Here is a 16,771-nt window from a genome sequence, read left to right on the forward strand (position 1 = left end):
GGGATGAGAAGCAGAGGTCATCTATATGAGCTTTTGGATAGCTTGATAGAAAGATACAGAAATGAATATAGACATAAATGTGGGCATACACATGCACAGTGGATCAAATACTCACATTAGTGATACAGGTGTATCTCAGGTTTATCTACTGAGATGACATAGGCAGCAACACCCTGAGAGAAATGAGCATGCTTACCCAGATCTGTATTTCTATGTATCATTTTAAAATAAAAGAAATGAGGATTTTAAAAATAATGGTGTACTTCATGACTAGGGAAGGGAAACTAAGATATGTCTGGAAAGTATTGCTGTGCCAAAAGTCATGAAAGACCAGCTTGAGTGAGCATGTAATGATAAAATCTGGTCTATTTGGAGCATGAACAAATAATAATAAGTAAGCGAGCAGGCCAAAGATATAGCTCAATGGTTTTGCTGCCTGCTTCACAAGCACAAGGACCCGAGTTCGATCCCTGGTACCAAAAAAAAAGCCCAATAATTAGTAAGAGATTACAAACTTTTGGATGGTGATAGGGATCCATGAATCTATGCAGATATCAATACATGAATGACTAAAGAAATGTGGAAAGGTACAAGCATTAGAATGCAGTAAATATGGAAAGGGTAATAGAAAATTTTAAAATCATGATTTGGTAGCAATCATTAACAATTATTTTGGCCAAAAAAAGCAATAGAAACTAGTGAATGAAAGTGTAATGAGGATTAATTTATTCATATATCTTTAAAATATGTTCTTTCCAAAAGAAAAGAAATAATTTTACAGGGAGACCTTGGTAGATACCACCTTAATCAAATGATCACCAATAATAAGACTCATCCACATTCCTGTCTGGTAAGAAGAAATGAGAAGAATCCAGCATATTTGTACCAAAAATTACAGACCCTCACAGCTTACTCGATTCATGAGGAAATATGAGAGACATTTACAAAATAACTGCCCTATAATGCTTAAAAATTCCAAAGCCAAGAAAGCTGCATAAAGAATAAGGAATTATTGCAGGTTTAGGAGACTAAAGGGACATGACGGCTGCACTCAGTGCATGGTATTGCCCTGGACCCTTTATACTAAGGGCGTTAGAGGAGCACCTGGCAAGACCTGAATGGAATCTCGGGCTACTATGGTGGTCACACACCAACACTCTCGCTGACTTTGTTGGCAATGTTACAGAACGTCCTTCCTTGTAGGAAATACATTCTAAATTTTTTGTGGGTACTAAAGGTAATTTATTTTCAAAAAACTCAGGAAAATCCAATTCTTTCTATGATTTTTTCAAGTTTTCTCTCCCCCTAAAGTCAAAATAAAAGGCATACTGTGAAAGCTATCACAGCAAAGTATTAAAATGTGCAGAAAATTGAAGGAGTTAGGCTGCCATTAATTCAAGGTCATGTTTTAAATCACATACTTCTGTTTTTGAGAATGAATATCATTAACTTAATGTGAGCTACCAAATTCCTAGAATGCTTATTACTGTCCAAGGGTCACTTTTGGGAGGAAGCAGCACAAAGGATTGAACCCAAGGCTGTTGCACTGAGCTAGTTTTTCTGAGTTCTTCAGCCCTTTGACATTTACCTATTTTTGAGACAAGGACTGACTAAGTGAGCTGCCAAGGTTGGGCTTGAACTTGCAATCTTCAGCCTCAGCATCCCAGAGAGCTGGGATTACAGGGATGCAGCACCACACCACACCTGGCTCTGTCTGAGTGACACTTTGAAAGACTTCATTTTCTGTACAAATTGTTAAATCACGGGCTTATGTGAATTGCCCCTCTATCCTCCAAATTATATACGGTGGTTTTTATCATAAACACAAACACATTACACATTTTCACAAAGGCTAAAGATTGTGTTGCTGGCCTCAGTCACAGGGCTAGAAGGTGGGCACCAGACAACAGGAGGTTTTGACCAAAGGGACGGTAGAAATGAGACTGGGCCACATATTGCAAATAGACACCCAACTGCATAGGAAAAGCTTCATGGGGACAGAGCGGCGTCACTTTAGATGAATTGGCAGAAATAAATTAACAGTTGTGCAACAAAGAAAGTGGCCCTTTTTAACTAATTTTTTGTGGTGAGCTAAAATTTACAAATTACCACTGGTTAGGGGAATGTTTTCAAAAGATTTGATTTATTTATTTCTTTGTTTATTTGTTTATTTATTTATTCATTTTAACAGTCATGGACCACCAGATGGTTGCAGTCAGCTTCCCCTAGCAGCTGTGGAATTTTTCTTTACCTGAGTTATCCTCCTATGCAAAACATCCAGACCTTGTGAGACTGGTCCCGAGAATAAAGTGCTTCAAGTGTTGGGCTCCTGTGCCTGCTGAAAAAGCACAAGGGAGGGCATAGCAAAGAGGGGAGAGAGAAAGAAAAGAAAGCAGATGCCTGTTCCCATGGGCAGTAGCCCAGTCAACCCTATATTTAGTCTGGACTAAGTATTTTTAAATAACAAACATGTCTATGTGCACATGTCTAAGTAGAACCTGCCCAGGGTTACAAGCAATATGAATGCAGAGATGACAAGCTTCTTATCCCATTTCAGTCTCCAATCAGATGTCTGTAGGTTCAATGCAGGGTCATTGTGCTCAGCTAAAGCAGCTGACAGTTCCAGGGAAGAAAATCAGGCAGCAGTTACCAAAACCCACACTTCAGAGATGCTCTGAGGCAAAACTAGCAGGAAGCTAATCGTGTATTGTTCAGCAGTGCAACCTCCAAAATTAGTGATTTTTGTGTTCTCTAAGACTGATTGAGGTTGAATATTTATTTGGGTTTTCTTTTATTTCTCTCTTTTTTTTGGTAACCATTTCTCATGTCATGGAAACATTGTTTCTGTGATTTTCTCAGGCTTATGACAGGTCTATTGAAACAAATATGCCATGCTCCAATGTCTTATAGTTCACAGCACCCAGGGTTTACTTTGTCATCCCAGCCTTCTGTTCAACCAGTCTCAGCAAGGTTGTCCCTGTCTCATTCCTACCTGAGAGCTTTATGCTCCTTATTCTTAAATGGTCAAGGCCAAAGGTCTCTTCCCCTATAACTGCTGTGAGAACACACAGGGACACTGTCTCTATGTTCTTGCAGGTTAGGAAGGATTCTTGCTGTCTGATCTAAAGAGGACAGTGGTAGTAGCATTGGCTCTTAGTGTGACAGGGCTTCCATTCTCTGGTGACCATCATCTTGAAGTCATTGGCACCTCAAAGACACAAACTTAGCAAGGAGATTAAACAAGCATTGGCCAAAGATTAGAAGCAGCAACATGAGACATGCCATTGAAAGTGCCATTGAGGGTAAAGGAGTTAGTAAAAGTCCCAGCCTTGATTATTTTTTCAGTACTAACAATTGTGTACCAATAATTGTCTTTTGTTATCTCTGCTCATAAAATTGCTTTTATATGTTAATATTTTATGATTATAATCTAGATTTTTTAATAACAAGTCTGTTAGACAAGACTCACATTGATTCAGCAAAAACCTATGATTTTTTAGAGCCTATTCTAATAGTTCTCTATAGGCAATTGTGCATAAGAACCCTTTCTTTATAACTTCTTAGCTCTATTTACATTTCATTAGGGCCAATGAAAGTGATTCTATCTTGATTCTGACAACTTCTATCCTTTCCTGCTATTCCTACCATCCTTGTGAGAATCTCACCACAGAAGTCATTCATCCACCATCCTGTGGTTATTTTAATGTCCCTCATATTGAGGATAGATCTTCCAATCATTGATGAGATGTGGTCCCTCCTTGGAGTGGAAGTGATTCACAGTTGTGAGTCAGGGTCATAATGTTTAAGCCACATGGGACCAATAAAAAGGAAGGAGCAGCAGTTAGGCCAAGCTTACCTGGAGTCCATTGTTAAATTTAATCTTATCTGTTGTATATGTAGTGGCTATAACAATGGATTTTATAACAATGGATAAGATCATTTTGCTATGAATGGTATTTGTGAAGAAATTTGAGAGATAACAGTTATAGTTTTTAAAATAAAAACACCCTATAAAATCAAGAAGAATAAGATAAATTTATGTAGTAATTAAAGGAAAAACAATTTGTCTGTAGTACTTGTTAGAATCTTTTCCTTGAATCTGATTGCAAATGCTTTAGAGAAAAATTAAATGTATAGCTAATAAAAGAATAGTCATGCTTAAGTTATTGAGTGGAGCTTAGCAATTGACAGGGCAACTAAATTATTTTTATGTTCTATGGCGGTGGTGGCAAAATGGTAGCATGCATGTTGTTTGTTTTTCTTTTTAAGACAAAAGGTATTAATGTATGAGTTGTTTTGTAAACTAAAACCTCAATATTCAAGGTTAATTTCCCTGTTGGCACTTTTCAATAAATAAGTGGGTTTTGGGTTACACTTTGGGCACTCATCTCTAAAATGTTCACTGTCACTGAATGGCATTTGAAGATAACAATCATGATTGATAACTTTGTACTATGACAGGTAGTTTTTGTAAATTTTATGATCTTTACAATATTAATATTAATGCCAATACCATTTATCGGTGTCATTGTTAAATAATAGAAACTGGATTTAACCAGAATTATAAAGTGATCATCATTTAGAAGACTAAAAAAATAGATATTTAAGCAAACTCAATATCTAAGGCTCTGTTTTCTTAGGTTATGAAGGTAGTTGTCATCATAAGAATTATGCTGACAAAATATATATCTTTGCTGAGTCAGTTCTTGCAAACTTTGCTAAAATCAGATCAATATTTTAAGAAACCATCATTTCCAAACTTAGAGAAATCAAATACAGTGAATACTATATATTTTTTGTGGTTTTATCAAAACACAGCCTAATGTCATTGTATTATTTTGTATATAGAGTTATACATATTAATCAGAATTTTAACTACATTGGCTTTACTTATTACTAAAGTCAGAAGAAACTAATCTTGAATTGCCCTTTTTAATTATATCAATAATTTATGAAAATACATTTCATATAGCCAAATACATTATCATTTCTATAGAATTTTTACATGTCAATACTACCTGAATTTATATTTAACAAATGATGTTTTAGAATCTAATTTACTTAATGATGAGCTTTTCCATATAAACCTTTAAATGAAGAGTCTGCTTATAAACATTTGTCAATTTATGTTTATTTTATGTATTCATTTTAATAGTTATTTCTGGATTACTGTGAAAACCGAGATCAGACAGGCAGAGTGATCATTTCAAGGTGTTGCCTTATCAAAGAAAAATCTGAAAAGTCATATTATGCTACTTGCCATAGAGACACAAACCAATTTTATGTAGTTTCATATTAAAATTCCAACTATGAGGCAGATAACACAGCAAAGTTTATTTACCAATTTTTAAAAAAAGAATTGATTCCAAATTATATTTATGACAAAATAAAACAAATTGAGACTTTTCCATATAGTCTAAGGCTAAGTTTCCTGTCTGTTATAAGATTTGTGGCCATTTGGATTTTAATTTGCTTCTTGTACATTTTTTTCTTTGGTCTATGAATTAATTCACAGATGTTTACATTGTAGCTACAGCTGGCTGGATACCAGGTTTCCAGGTAACCTTTAATGCTAAAATTAGTTTAATACAAGAAGAAGCAAAAGAGAGAGAGAAAATATTGATGGAGAAAAACTTTATGTTATGCTAACTCCCTGAAGCCTCTCTGTGAAAAGGAGAATCCTGGCAGCCACACAGTTGTTCACACTGGGGCAGTGTCTGCAAGTCCAGGTGCAGTAGGTCCTGTCCAGTGTTCACACATCATCCTGACAGAGTCACCAGAGATGGTGCTAGATGATGTGAGCTTTTGAACCAGACATGGTGAAAGAGGCTGGGCCAAACACTGCAAGTGCACACACTCCTGCATGGACATTTCTTTATTGGAGGCAGTTTGGGGTCTCAGCTGACGTGGGGATTTGGCTGAAGAGAATCATCAGTTGGTTAAGGGAGTGACCAACTCTCACAGAACAGAGAACAGCAGGTTTATATTGATGTTCTCAGGTGCACTAAAGTCCCAAAAGTCCCTTGGCTGGGGCACAGTTCTAATTGGTGTTTCTTCTTGTGATGGACTTAGACCACCAGATGGTCACAGTCAGCTCATCCCAGAGGCAGTGGAATTTTTTGACACTATCATCCACACCAAACATCCCTAGGATGGGGCTGAAGAACATTAGCCCCTTGAGCTGTTCATGTTGCTGAAGAAGCCCAAGGTAGTAGCAGTTAAGATGAAAAATCCAAAGAAAAGGAAAATACATACCAGCTCTCACATGCAGTAGGCCAAGTAAACACTCTATGAAAACCTTGGACTAAACAGTTTCCTATATTTTATTAGCATGTATTGGTTATACAGATAAATGTGTTTCATTGTAGCATTTGTACATGTACATAATATACTTTAATTGCCCCCATTCTCAACGCTCCTCCCTTGAACTAAACACTTTTAAATGATCAACATGTCTTTGTGCAGAGGTGAGTAGCATTTGATACAAGGGTTAAGACGGCAAAGGGGACAGATGCAATATGAACACAAGATCCTTTTATCCCATTTTTGTCCTCCATCAGACATCTGTAAGCAAAGTGAAGGGTAATTGCCCTCAGGAAGAGTGACCTTCAGGCTCCTGGGAAGTAACCTAGGCCACTTTTCCAACCCACACAGCAGAAGTATCCTCTCCAGCAAAGCTAGTGAGAACCTACTAATGTATTGTACATCTGTGTGACCTCCTAAGTCAATGATCTGTGAGTTGACTAAGAATGAATGAGGTTAGAAGGGTTATTTAGGTTTATTCTTGGTTACAATATCTCATATCATGCAAGTTACTCTGCTTCTGTGGCTTTAAAAAATATTTATTGAGTTTATTGGTACATTTAGGTATACCTTATTTTCGTGGGGGGAGACAGGTGGAGAGTCCCCGAAGTCCCAGGCCTGACTCTCTGACAATGCAGAAGGTTGTGGAAGAATCAGATAGAGATCAAAAATGTAGAAACAAAGTTGTACTTCTATTCAAGAAGCATGCAAGAGTACAGCTGGCTTCTCTCAGAGAGACAGGCAGTGGTGCCTGAAACGGAGCCACCATTGAAGGGGGGCTCAAGATGCTGGTTTTATAGTAGTTGGGGACTATCTTGCCTCTGTGCTGAGGGCACCTCTACTTGATTGGTTAATGATTAACTTAGCTTACTACTAGGGACAACAGGGAAGGGTCATTTTGGGGGCTTTGAAGGGCCAAGGTTTTTCCTTTTGATCTTAGCAAACCAAGCTTTGCAGGGTACAGCATGAAGAGGAGGTGCAACCTCACACTGTCCTCTTTTCAGGGGTGGTTAAGCCTGTTCTGCCAGCTATCTGAACTCCTTCAGCAGGGAGGAGGGGTGTCCCTTCTCTCTCTCTGCCTATCTGTCTCTATCCCTACATTACGATCACATTCATCACTGAGAATTTGTGCCTGGATGTGATATATCTTGATTCTTCTTTTTCCCATTCTCCTGCCCTCCCTTCCACCCCTCCATGGCCTATGTACGTAAACTTTGTTACCATCTTTTTCTTCCTACTTTCAAATCTTCTTTCACTTCTTTCCTTTCCCCTGACCATCTTCCCAAGTTCCCCTTTCTCTTTAAACATTGTTTTCCTATTTCACAATGTCTGTTATCCAATTTGGTCCTCAGCTGCACCTTCAGTTTCTCAAACCAAGGAAATGATTCAGTATTTACACACATGTGTCCTCTTTGTTTCACTTATGAGTATGCCCTCAATTTGCATCCATTTAGCTATAAATGTCTCAAATGTATCTTTATGGCTGAGTAGTACTCCATTTTATAGAAAAACCACATCATCTTTATTCACTCACCAGTTGATGGGCTTTTGGGCTGTTTCCAAGATTTAGTTATTACAAAGTGTGCTGCTATAAACATGGGTGCACATATTGCTTCTGTGGTTTTTCAGAGTCTCATGACAAATATCTTGAGACCTATGGTGTTACAAAGTTCATTTACGCTGTACTCAAGGTTTGTCATTCCAGCCTTCTTTCCATGACTGCCTCACATGGTGGTCTCTAATACCCTCAGCACTGAGTTTCTATCCCTTTGCCTTCAGTTCTCCCAATGCCTGGTATTAATTGGGATGTGGCCAGGGTGGTGTCCAGTGTGAGCTATGGAGGAGAGGACCCTGCTCAGCCTTCACATTGGAAGCAAAGGCCCTGGTGAAGACACACAACTCAAAGAGGAAGGAACAGGCAGTTCCATCTGGAGGGCCATGCACGTCAGGTGGTCCCCACAATGGAGGAGGGTAATGGGCATAGGGAAGTGACTTAGATGTTAGGAGCATGCTCTGTAATTTACTCTTTTATACTTCGTTGCTTTCTTTTCAGTATTGAGACAGATTACATAATTTTGTTATTGTTTCCTTGACTGCTTCTGTGGTTGTTTATTAAATGAGTTTGGAAAGGTTTCAGACTAGATACCCACTCTCTGAGTCAGCCCAGGCCTCCCACTTTCATTATTCTGTACTCTGTTTCGTCACCCCACAGCTAACTTCTAAATGCATTTGACCTTGTGGTCCTGGATTTCCAGTTTCTGTCCTTTGGTGAATTCAAGTTGTTGTCAGACAAAAATAAGAGGCTGGATACAAAGCACAAAGTCAGATTTTGCTGGAAGGAGTTGAGAAGACCAGTTTCTAGAGGCAAAAATGCCACCTGAAAAGATAAATTGTTTGTTTTTGTTCCACAGGAAAACGTGCATGCCTTGGAGAACAGCTGGCCAGGGCTGAGCTGTTTCTTTTCTTCAGTTCCCTTCTGCAAAAATTTACCTTCAAGCCCCCAGAGAACAAAAAGCTGAGCCTGAAGGTTAGGATGGGCCTTACACTGTCCCCAGAGAGCTACAGCATCTGTGCTATCCCCAGGGCATGATGGTGGAGAAGGAAAGTGAAAGCAAAGAAAGAAGAAATGGCATGTCTCTGAAGCCTCTGGTGCCCATACAGATGGGAGGGGACAGAATGGATGGGGGGAGGAAAGATGCGAAGAATTGAGCTGAGAGGAAATTTGATCCCAATCATCTCTCCTATTTCCCTCAAAATTGATCCTGAGCAAATCATTTATGACCTAAATGATTTACCTTTTTATCCTGGAGATGAGAGGAGAAGGGAGACTCCTTCTCTAAATTAGTTCTTTGTGAGAATCAAAGGAAATAATGGAATCATGGAATTTAAGTGATTTGTAAGCAATAAAGCACATGAGAACATTATAGTCACACTGTGCCTCCTACTTGCCTTCTGTTTGCAAACATGTACTTGCATATGAGCTGTGGCAATATTTCAGGTGCAATTGTTACAAAATAACCAACAAGAGTTAGAAGTGGTGTGAGATCTAACTAACTCCATTTTAAAGTTTGACTCCATCTTAAATATAAGACAGTAAAGTGGCCTTGACATAAATTCCACTTCACTGAAGTCAACTATTCCCCTAGTCTCCTTTGTGCCCATAAACTAATGATAAAAAGTCCTTGCTGTGGGACAACAGATAAAAAAAGAGACACAGCTCCTAACTCAATCCTCTGTCTGCCCAGAAAACAGATGCTCCCAAGCCCATTATCTATAGAACATTCTGTCAATGTCCTGATTGTTCCTTTTTCCATAAACTCTACATGTAGCCACCCCTCAACCCCCCATGCTTGCTAAATATCAACCAATCATGTAACTGCTAAATGGAACATCCCCAAACCTTGTGGTAGCCACAATAAAAACCCTGCTGATTTGGAATTCGTGGCTCTCAATCCTGATCTGCAGCGTTGGTGACAGTTGAGTGCCCCTGCTCTAGCTTGAATAAACGACCCTCGTGTGTTTACATTGGAAATGGCTCCTTGGTGGTCTTTGGGGACTTCGCGATCTGGGCACAACCTTTAAGGGCTCATCCGGGATCCCCAAGACCCTCAGGATTCCCGTACCGGAGGGTTGACTGGCTGGTGAGTGTTTCTGTGTCTCTAAATTCTGGGTCCCATTTTCTGGGAAGATCGGCAAAAGGTCTAGGCAGACCCGCTGGGAGGGCCGCTGACCCGGGATCCTGGAAGACGTTCCGGGATCTTTCTGGAGGGGGCGAAGTGCCCCGTGAGTATGAGCCTGTGGGACTCCTAGGGGGACGGTGCGGGTCGCTCCTGCAGTACGGTGTGAGGCCATCATCCCATGCTTTTTGCTTTTCTGTTGTGTCTGTTTGTTTATTGTGTTGACTTGGACTGAGATGGTGGGACAGACTGTGACTACCCCCCTTTCCTTGTTAACAGGTCTTTTCGGGGAAGTTAGACAGCGAGCGCATAATTTGAATTTAGAAATTAAAAAGAGAAAGTTAATCACCCTTTGCAGATCAGAATGGCCAACTTTTAAGGTAAGCTGGCCACCAGAGGGTACATTTGACCTAGAAACAGTCAAAAGAGTTAGAGAAATTGTTTTTTGTCCCCGAACGGGACAACCTGACCAGGAACCATACATCGTTACCTGGGAAGACCTGGTGCAGAACCCTCCCTCTTGGATCAAGCCCTTTTTGCCTCCACAGAAGCAGCCACCTGCGGCAGTCCTAGCGGTGCATGAAAGAACCACCAGAGGAGACTACCGGAGAGGACAAACCAACACCAAAGCCATGGTGCCGCTTTACCCAGTTCTCCAAGGAGGAACTGAGGAAGATCTCCTTTTTCCCCCTCCCTACCACCCGCACCCCGCTCCTCCACTCCCGCTGCCCCCGGCGGGGGTGGAGGGAAGAGCCCCGGTGGCAGCGGCTGGGGTGGAGGGAGGAGCCCTGGTGGAGGCGGAAAGAAGAGCCCCAGCAATAGCCGGGGAGGAAATGCATGCCCGGGCGGGCATTGCTAGAGGGGATGGGCCCGCCCAAAACACCCACAGCGGCCGAGCAGCCTCGTGATGGCGGGGCCGGCGGATTCCACTGTCCTCCCATTGAGGGCGACTGGACCCCCTGATGAGCATGGCAATCAGCCTCTCCATATTGGCCCTTTGCCACTAGTGACCTTTATAATTGGTGCACACAACACGCCAAGTTTTCTGACAATCCCAGGGATCTAATCCAACTGCTGGAGACTGTTTTGTTCACCCACCAGCCCACCTGGGATGACTGTCAACAGCTCCTCCAGATCTTGTTCACGATGGAGGAACATGAAAGGATTCAGAATGAGGCCAGGAAATTGGTTCCTGGTGACAGTGGTCAACCCACCCTCAATGTTGACACTATCAACACTTCTTTTCCTCTGTCCCGGCCCGACTGGGACTTCAACATGGCAGAAGGTAAGGAGAGACTCCGGGTCTATCACCAGACTCTGTTGGGAGGTCTAAAAGCAGCGGCTCGTAAGCCCACTAATTTGGCCAAAGTAGGAGATGTTCAACAGGGTAAAGATGAAAGTCCGGTGGCTTTTTTAGAAAGAATCCTAGAGGCCTTCCATAGATATACTCCCATGGATCCAGAGGCCACCAAGACTAAGGCAGCTGTTATTATCCATTTTGTCAACCAGGCGGTGCCAGATATTAGGAGAAAGTTACAGAAAGTAGACAGGTTAGGAGAAAAGAGTATTCAGGACTTAGTGGCAATGGCAGAAAGAGTATATAACAATAGGGAGACTGCAGAAGAAAGACAGTCAAAGGCTAGTGATCAGCAAACTAGGAACCTAGCTCGGATCCTTCTTGCCACCACTGTGGGAGAGCCAAAGGAACGTGAACGTCGTCTGAGAAAGATTGCGACAGAAGGACAAGGTAAGGAGGAAAGCAGGAATCGCCCCCGATTGAGAAAGAATGAGTGTGCTTATTGTAAAGAGGAAGGTCATTGGGCCAGAGAATGCCCTAAAAAGCCAAAAAGCCACCCCAAGGCCCCCATCCTGGCTATGGACAAACTGAGTCACTAGAGGGGACAGGGTTTGGCACCTCTCCCCAAGCCCAGGGTAACCCTAAAAGTGGAGGGGAAACCTGTCGAGTTCCTAGTGGATACAGGAGCTCAACATTCGGTTCTACTTGAACCTCATGGCCATGTCTCTGACAAAACTTCCTGGGTACAAGGAGCCACAGGTATAAAAAAATATTCATGGACTACCTGAAAAATGGTAGACTTGGGAGTGGGCCGGGTAACCCATTCGTTCATGATCATGCCCGATTGTCCGTATCCGTTACTCGGGAGAGATTTGCTCACTAAGTTGGGAGGCCAAATTCACTTCCAACCAGGGGGTACAGAGGTCCTTAATCAAAAAGGCAAACCGATCCAAGTGCTGACTGTAAACATCGAAGGTGAATACCGGTTACACCAAGGGCCATCACCACAAAACCCTGAGATGGACAAATGGCTTGCAATGTTCCCGCAAGCCTGGGCTGAAACTGGGGGCACGGGGCTGGCTGTACGCAGATCACCCGTATATATAGAACTAAAGCCTGGAGCGGACCCTGTCTGCGTCTGCCAGTACCCTATGTCCCTAGAAGCCCGACAGGGAATAACTCCGCACATCAGGAGATTACTTGCTCAGGGTATTCTAAGGCCCTGTCAATTGGCCTGGAACACTCCTTTGCTGCCAGTGTGGAAACCCCACTCAAATGACTATCGACCAGTGCAGGATCTCCATGAGGTAAACAGGAGGGTCATAGATATGCACCCTATGGTGCCTAATCCATACACCCTTCTGAGCTCACTTCCCCCAAGCCATCAGTGGTACACGGTCTTAGACCTCAAAGATGCCTTCTTTAGTCTTCCACTGGCACCCAAAAGCCAGCATATCTTTGCATTTGAATGGAGTGACCCAGATCAAGGCCTCAATGGACAATTGACCTGGACCTGATTACCTCAGGGGTTCAAAAATTCTCCCACCATCTTCGACGAGGCCCTGCACGAAGACCTGGGTGAGTTCTGCCTCCAAAGCCCCCAATTGACTCTGTTACAATATGTAGATGATCTCCTTATAGCAGCTGAGACACAGGAGGACTGCCTAGATGGAACCAAGAAACTCTTAACGGTTATAGGGGAACTGGGATACCAGGCATCTGCCAAAAAGGCCCAAATCGGCAAACCCGAGGTAAGCTACCTGGGGTACATACTTAAAAAGGGGCAAAGATGGCTATCCGATGCTAGAAAAGAGACAGTTCTTAAGATACCTACACCACCAAACTCTCCTCAAAAAGTTAGAGAATTCCTAGGATCGGCTGGCTTCTGCCACTTATGGATACCGGGGTTCGCGGAACTTGCGAGGCCTCTTTATGAGATAACTAAAAACAATCAGGCCTTTCGATGGACAGAGAAACTACAGAAGTCCTTTGATCAAGTTAAGGCTGCTTTGTTGTCAGCATCAGCCTTAGGCTTGCCTGATGTCACTAAGCCCTTCTACCTTTACATTGATGAAAACAAAGGAGTCGCCAAGGGCATCCTGGTCCAGTATCTGGGCCCATGGAGCCGACCAGTAGCATACCTGTCCAAGAAACTTGATCCTGTTGCAGCTGGATGGCCCCCATGCTTGAGGATGATCCCTGCCGTAGCCTTGATGGTCAAAGATTCTGATAAGTTGACCTTGGGCCAAGAACTACATGTGACCACCCCCCATGCCATTGAAGGGGTTCTAAAACAGCCTCCAGATAGATGGCTCAGCAATGCCCGCCTAACCCACTATCAGGGCCTGCTCTTAAACCCAACCCGAGTTGTCTTCCAGACTCCGGCCGCCCTAAACCCGGCTACTTTATTGCCTGACCCAGACCTAGAGGCCCCACTGCATGACTGTGCTGACATCTTGGCTCAAGTACACGGGACCTGAGAGGATCTGAAAGATCAGCCATGGCCAGATGCTGAAGATACCTGGTACACCGATGGGAGCAGTTTTGTTCAAGATGGCCGAAGGTATGCCGGGGCAGCTGTGGTCACTGAGACTGAGGTCGTTTGGGCTGAACCCTTGCCCACTGGAATGTCAGCACAGCGAGCAGAGCTCATAGCATTGACCAAGGCACTGACTCTGGGAAAGGGCCGAAAGCTAAACATATACACAGACAGCAGGTATGCTTTTGCCACCGCTCACGTACATGGGGCCATCTACAGAGAAAGAGGACTGTTGACAGCTGAAGGGAAGACTATTAAAAACAAAAAAGAAATTCTTGCCCTACTGGTGGCCCTATGGCTACCAAAAAAATTGGCTATTATCCACTGTCCCAGACACCAAAACAATGATACTCTGATTGCCCGAGGAAATAATTTAGTGGACCAGACAGCTCGAAAAACAGCCTTAGAGGCTGATCTGACACTGACCATTCAGCTGCCTGATCCAGGGGGCACTGCTTTACCAGAAAAACCTCAGTACACTGAGGCAGACTTAAAATGGATGAAACAATTACCCATGCCCCAATGCCTCAACAGATGATGGAAATCTTCTGATTGTAAAATCATCCTGCCTGAAGCACTGGGAGAACAAGTTCTCTCCAAAACACACCGAGCCACCCACATGGGCACCCAAAAGATGCAGGAGATAAAGATTCGAGATGCCAACTCCAAAATTGAACATATTGTTACCACCTGTAAAGCCTGTCAATTAACAAATGCTACCCACAACAAAGCCAACCCAGGCAATAGGCTGAGGGGAAACCGACCTGGAACATATTGGGAAGTGGACTTTACCGAGGTAAAGCCTGAAAGGTATGGCTATAAATACCTGCTAGTGTTTGTAGATACTTTTTCAGGATGGACAGAGGCCTTCCCCACCAAACATGAGACGGCACAGGTTGTGGCCAAAAAGCTGCTAGAAGACATTTTGCCAAGGTATGGTTTCCCAGTAATGTTAAGGTCAGACAATGGACCTGCCTTCATTTCCAAGGTGAGTCAAAGTTTAGCACAGATACTGGGGGCAAATTGGAAATTACATTGTGCATACAGACCCCAGAGTTCAGGACAGGTAGAAAGAATAAATAGAACCCTAAAAGAGACCTTGACTAAATTAACCTTAGAGACTGGACGTGGCTGGGTGACTCTCCTACCCTATGCTCTCTATAGAGTACGCAATTCGCCCTATAAAATGGGACTAACCCCTTTTGAGATCATGTTAGGGATACCTCCTCCCATCATCCCTAACCTTCAATCTGCGGTACTTGCTGAATTTAATGGTCAAATACTGTTATTTTCCTTAAAAAGCCTCCAGTTTGTTCATGAAGACGTCTGGCCTAAATTAAAAGCCCTGTATGAGTCTGGACCACCACCTGAACCCCATCAATATTGACCAGGGGACTGGGTTTTTGTCCAAAGATATCGACAGGGAAACCTTGAGCCTCGCTGGAAGGGACCCTATGTAATTGTTTTAACCATGCCCACCGCTCTCAAAGTCGACAGGATTGCCTCGTGGATACATTACACTCACGCCCACCCCGCAGATCCACACACTGTTCTAGAAGACTTCATCCCAGCATGGCAGGTGTCCAAAGACCAAGACAACCCACTCAAACTCAAACTGCACCATCATCAGTCATAATTATGGTAACTGTACTTTTAACATCGGTAATGGGAGGACAAAACCCACATGCTCCTCTAAACCTAACCTGGGTTATCATTAGTACCCCCACAGGTGACATTGTTAACAGTTCATTTAAAGTGGCACCGCTGCTGACCTGGTGGCCTGCTATAGACTTTGACCTGTGCCTGCTAGCAGCAGGAACATGGGATATTAGAGACTGGGAAACAAAATCAAAGGGAAAGCCTGAATGTGGACAAAATATCAATGATTGTAAGATGAAAATGCTGACCTCTTCTGCCCCCGGGTGTAGTCACACAGCCCGGAGGGCTGTTTTACAAGTCACCCAATTCTATGTCTGCCCAGGGGGAGGATGCAAAAGAGCTCAAGCCAATAGATGCAGAGGTCCTGATAAGTTCTATTGTGCAGAATGGGGATGTGAATCCAAGGGCACTGTCTCATGGACTCTGACTGTCAAAGATGATTTAATCTCGTTAAAAAGAGTCCCCGGGCCCACTGGCCTTCAAAAACCCCAAGGTAACGGTAAATTCAAGGTTGTTAATGGTACATGCTCAAGGTTCCTCTGTAACCCAGTTAAGACTTTCATTCGCCGATCAAGGAAAAAAATACATCAGATGGGAATCGGGACAAACATGGGGACTCTGCCTATATCAAGATGGTCATGACAATGGGTTACTATTCACTGTAAAACTAAAAATAGAACCATATGTTGCGGGGCCTCCCCAACCGGTAGGGCCAAATTCTGCACTGGTCCCACTGGACCCCCTAATTCCTCCTAGACCCACCAAGCCCCCTCAAATAACCCCACCAACATCCCCTCAGCTCCCCACTCAGGCTGTCACCAGGAAAACTAGCCAGGACCCCCTATGGAGGCTAATAGTTCACACCTTCAAAGCCCTAAATGCCTCTAGGCCTGATCTCAGTCCTGCTGGTTGTGTTATGATATCAAGCCCCCTTACTATGAAGGAATAGCTTACCTAGGCAACTTCACTGAATCTGATAGCCCAACCCGGTGTAGATGGCAACAAAAGGGGACAGCCAGACTAACCCTACAATCTGTGACTGGGCATAGAATTTGTGTTGGCAGTGTTCCGGCCACTCACCAACACCTTTGCAACCAAACCTATCAGTCTAGTCCAGAAAGATACCTTGTACCCCCTTCTGATGGATGGTGGGCTTGCTCCACTGGACTCACCCCTTGTGCACATGGAAAGGTACTCAACCAGACTGGGGACTTTTGTGTACTAGTACAATTGATTCCTAGACAATTATATCATTCAGAAGAAGATATTCTTAGTCATCTGACTGAGACCCCAGAT

The 16,771-nt window shown here is 43.1% G+C and overlaps 1 protein-coding gene across 2 annotated transcripts in view; it reads left to right on the top strand.

Annotated features, from left to right (window-relative positions):
- Positions 1–9,834, top strand: part of LOC147827397 (cytochrome P450 2J2-like) — a 61,001-nt gene extending 51,167 nt beyond the window's left edge. For both annotated transcript variants that reach the window (XM_087214661.1, XM_087214660.1), the window contains one exon: positions 8,715–9,834. In XM_087214661.1, the coding sequence (XP_087070787.1) occupies positions 8,715–8,822 (108 nt within the window). In that variant the 3' untranslated portion in view covers positions 8,823–9,834. The remainder of the gene's footprint in view (positions 1–8,714) is intronic.
- Positions 9,835–16,771: the final 6,937 nt, after the last annotated feature.

This window comes from Heterocephalus glaber, unplaced genomic scaffold, assembly GCF_053883595.1.
Source record: "Heterocephalus glaber isolate CG9 unplaced genomic scaffold, H.glaber_assembly_v1.0 deba00001447, whole genome shotgun sequence".
Taxonomy (NCBI): domain Eukaryota; kingdom Metazoa; phylum Chordata; class Mammalia; order Rodentia; family Bathyergidae; genus Heterocephalus; species Heterocephalus glaber.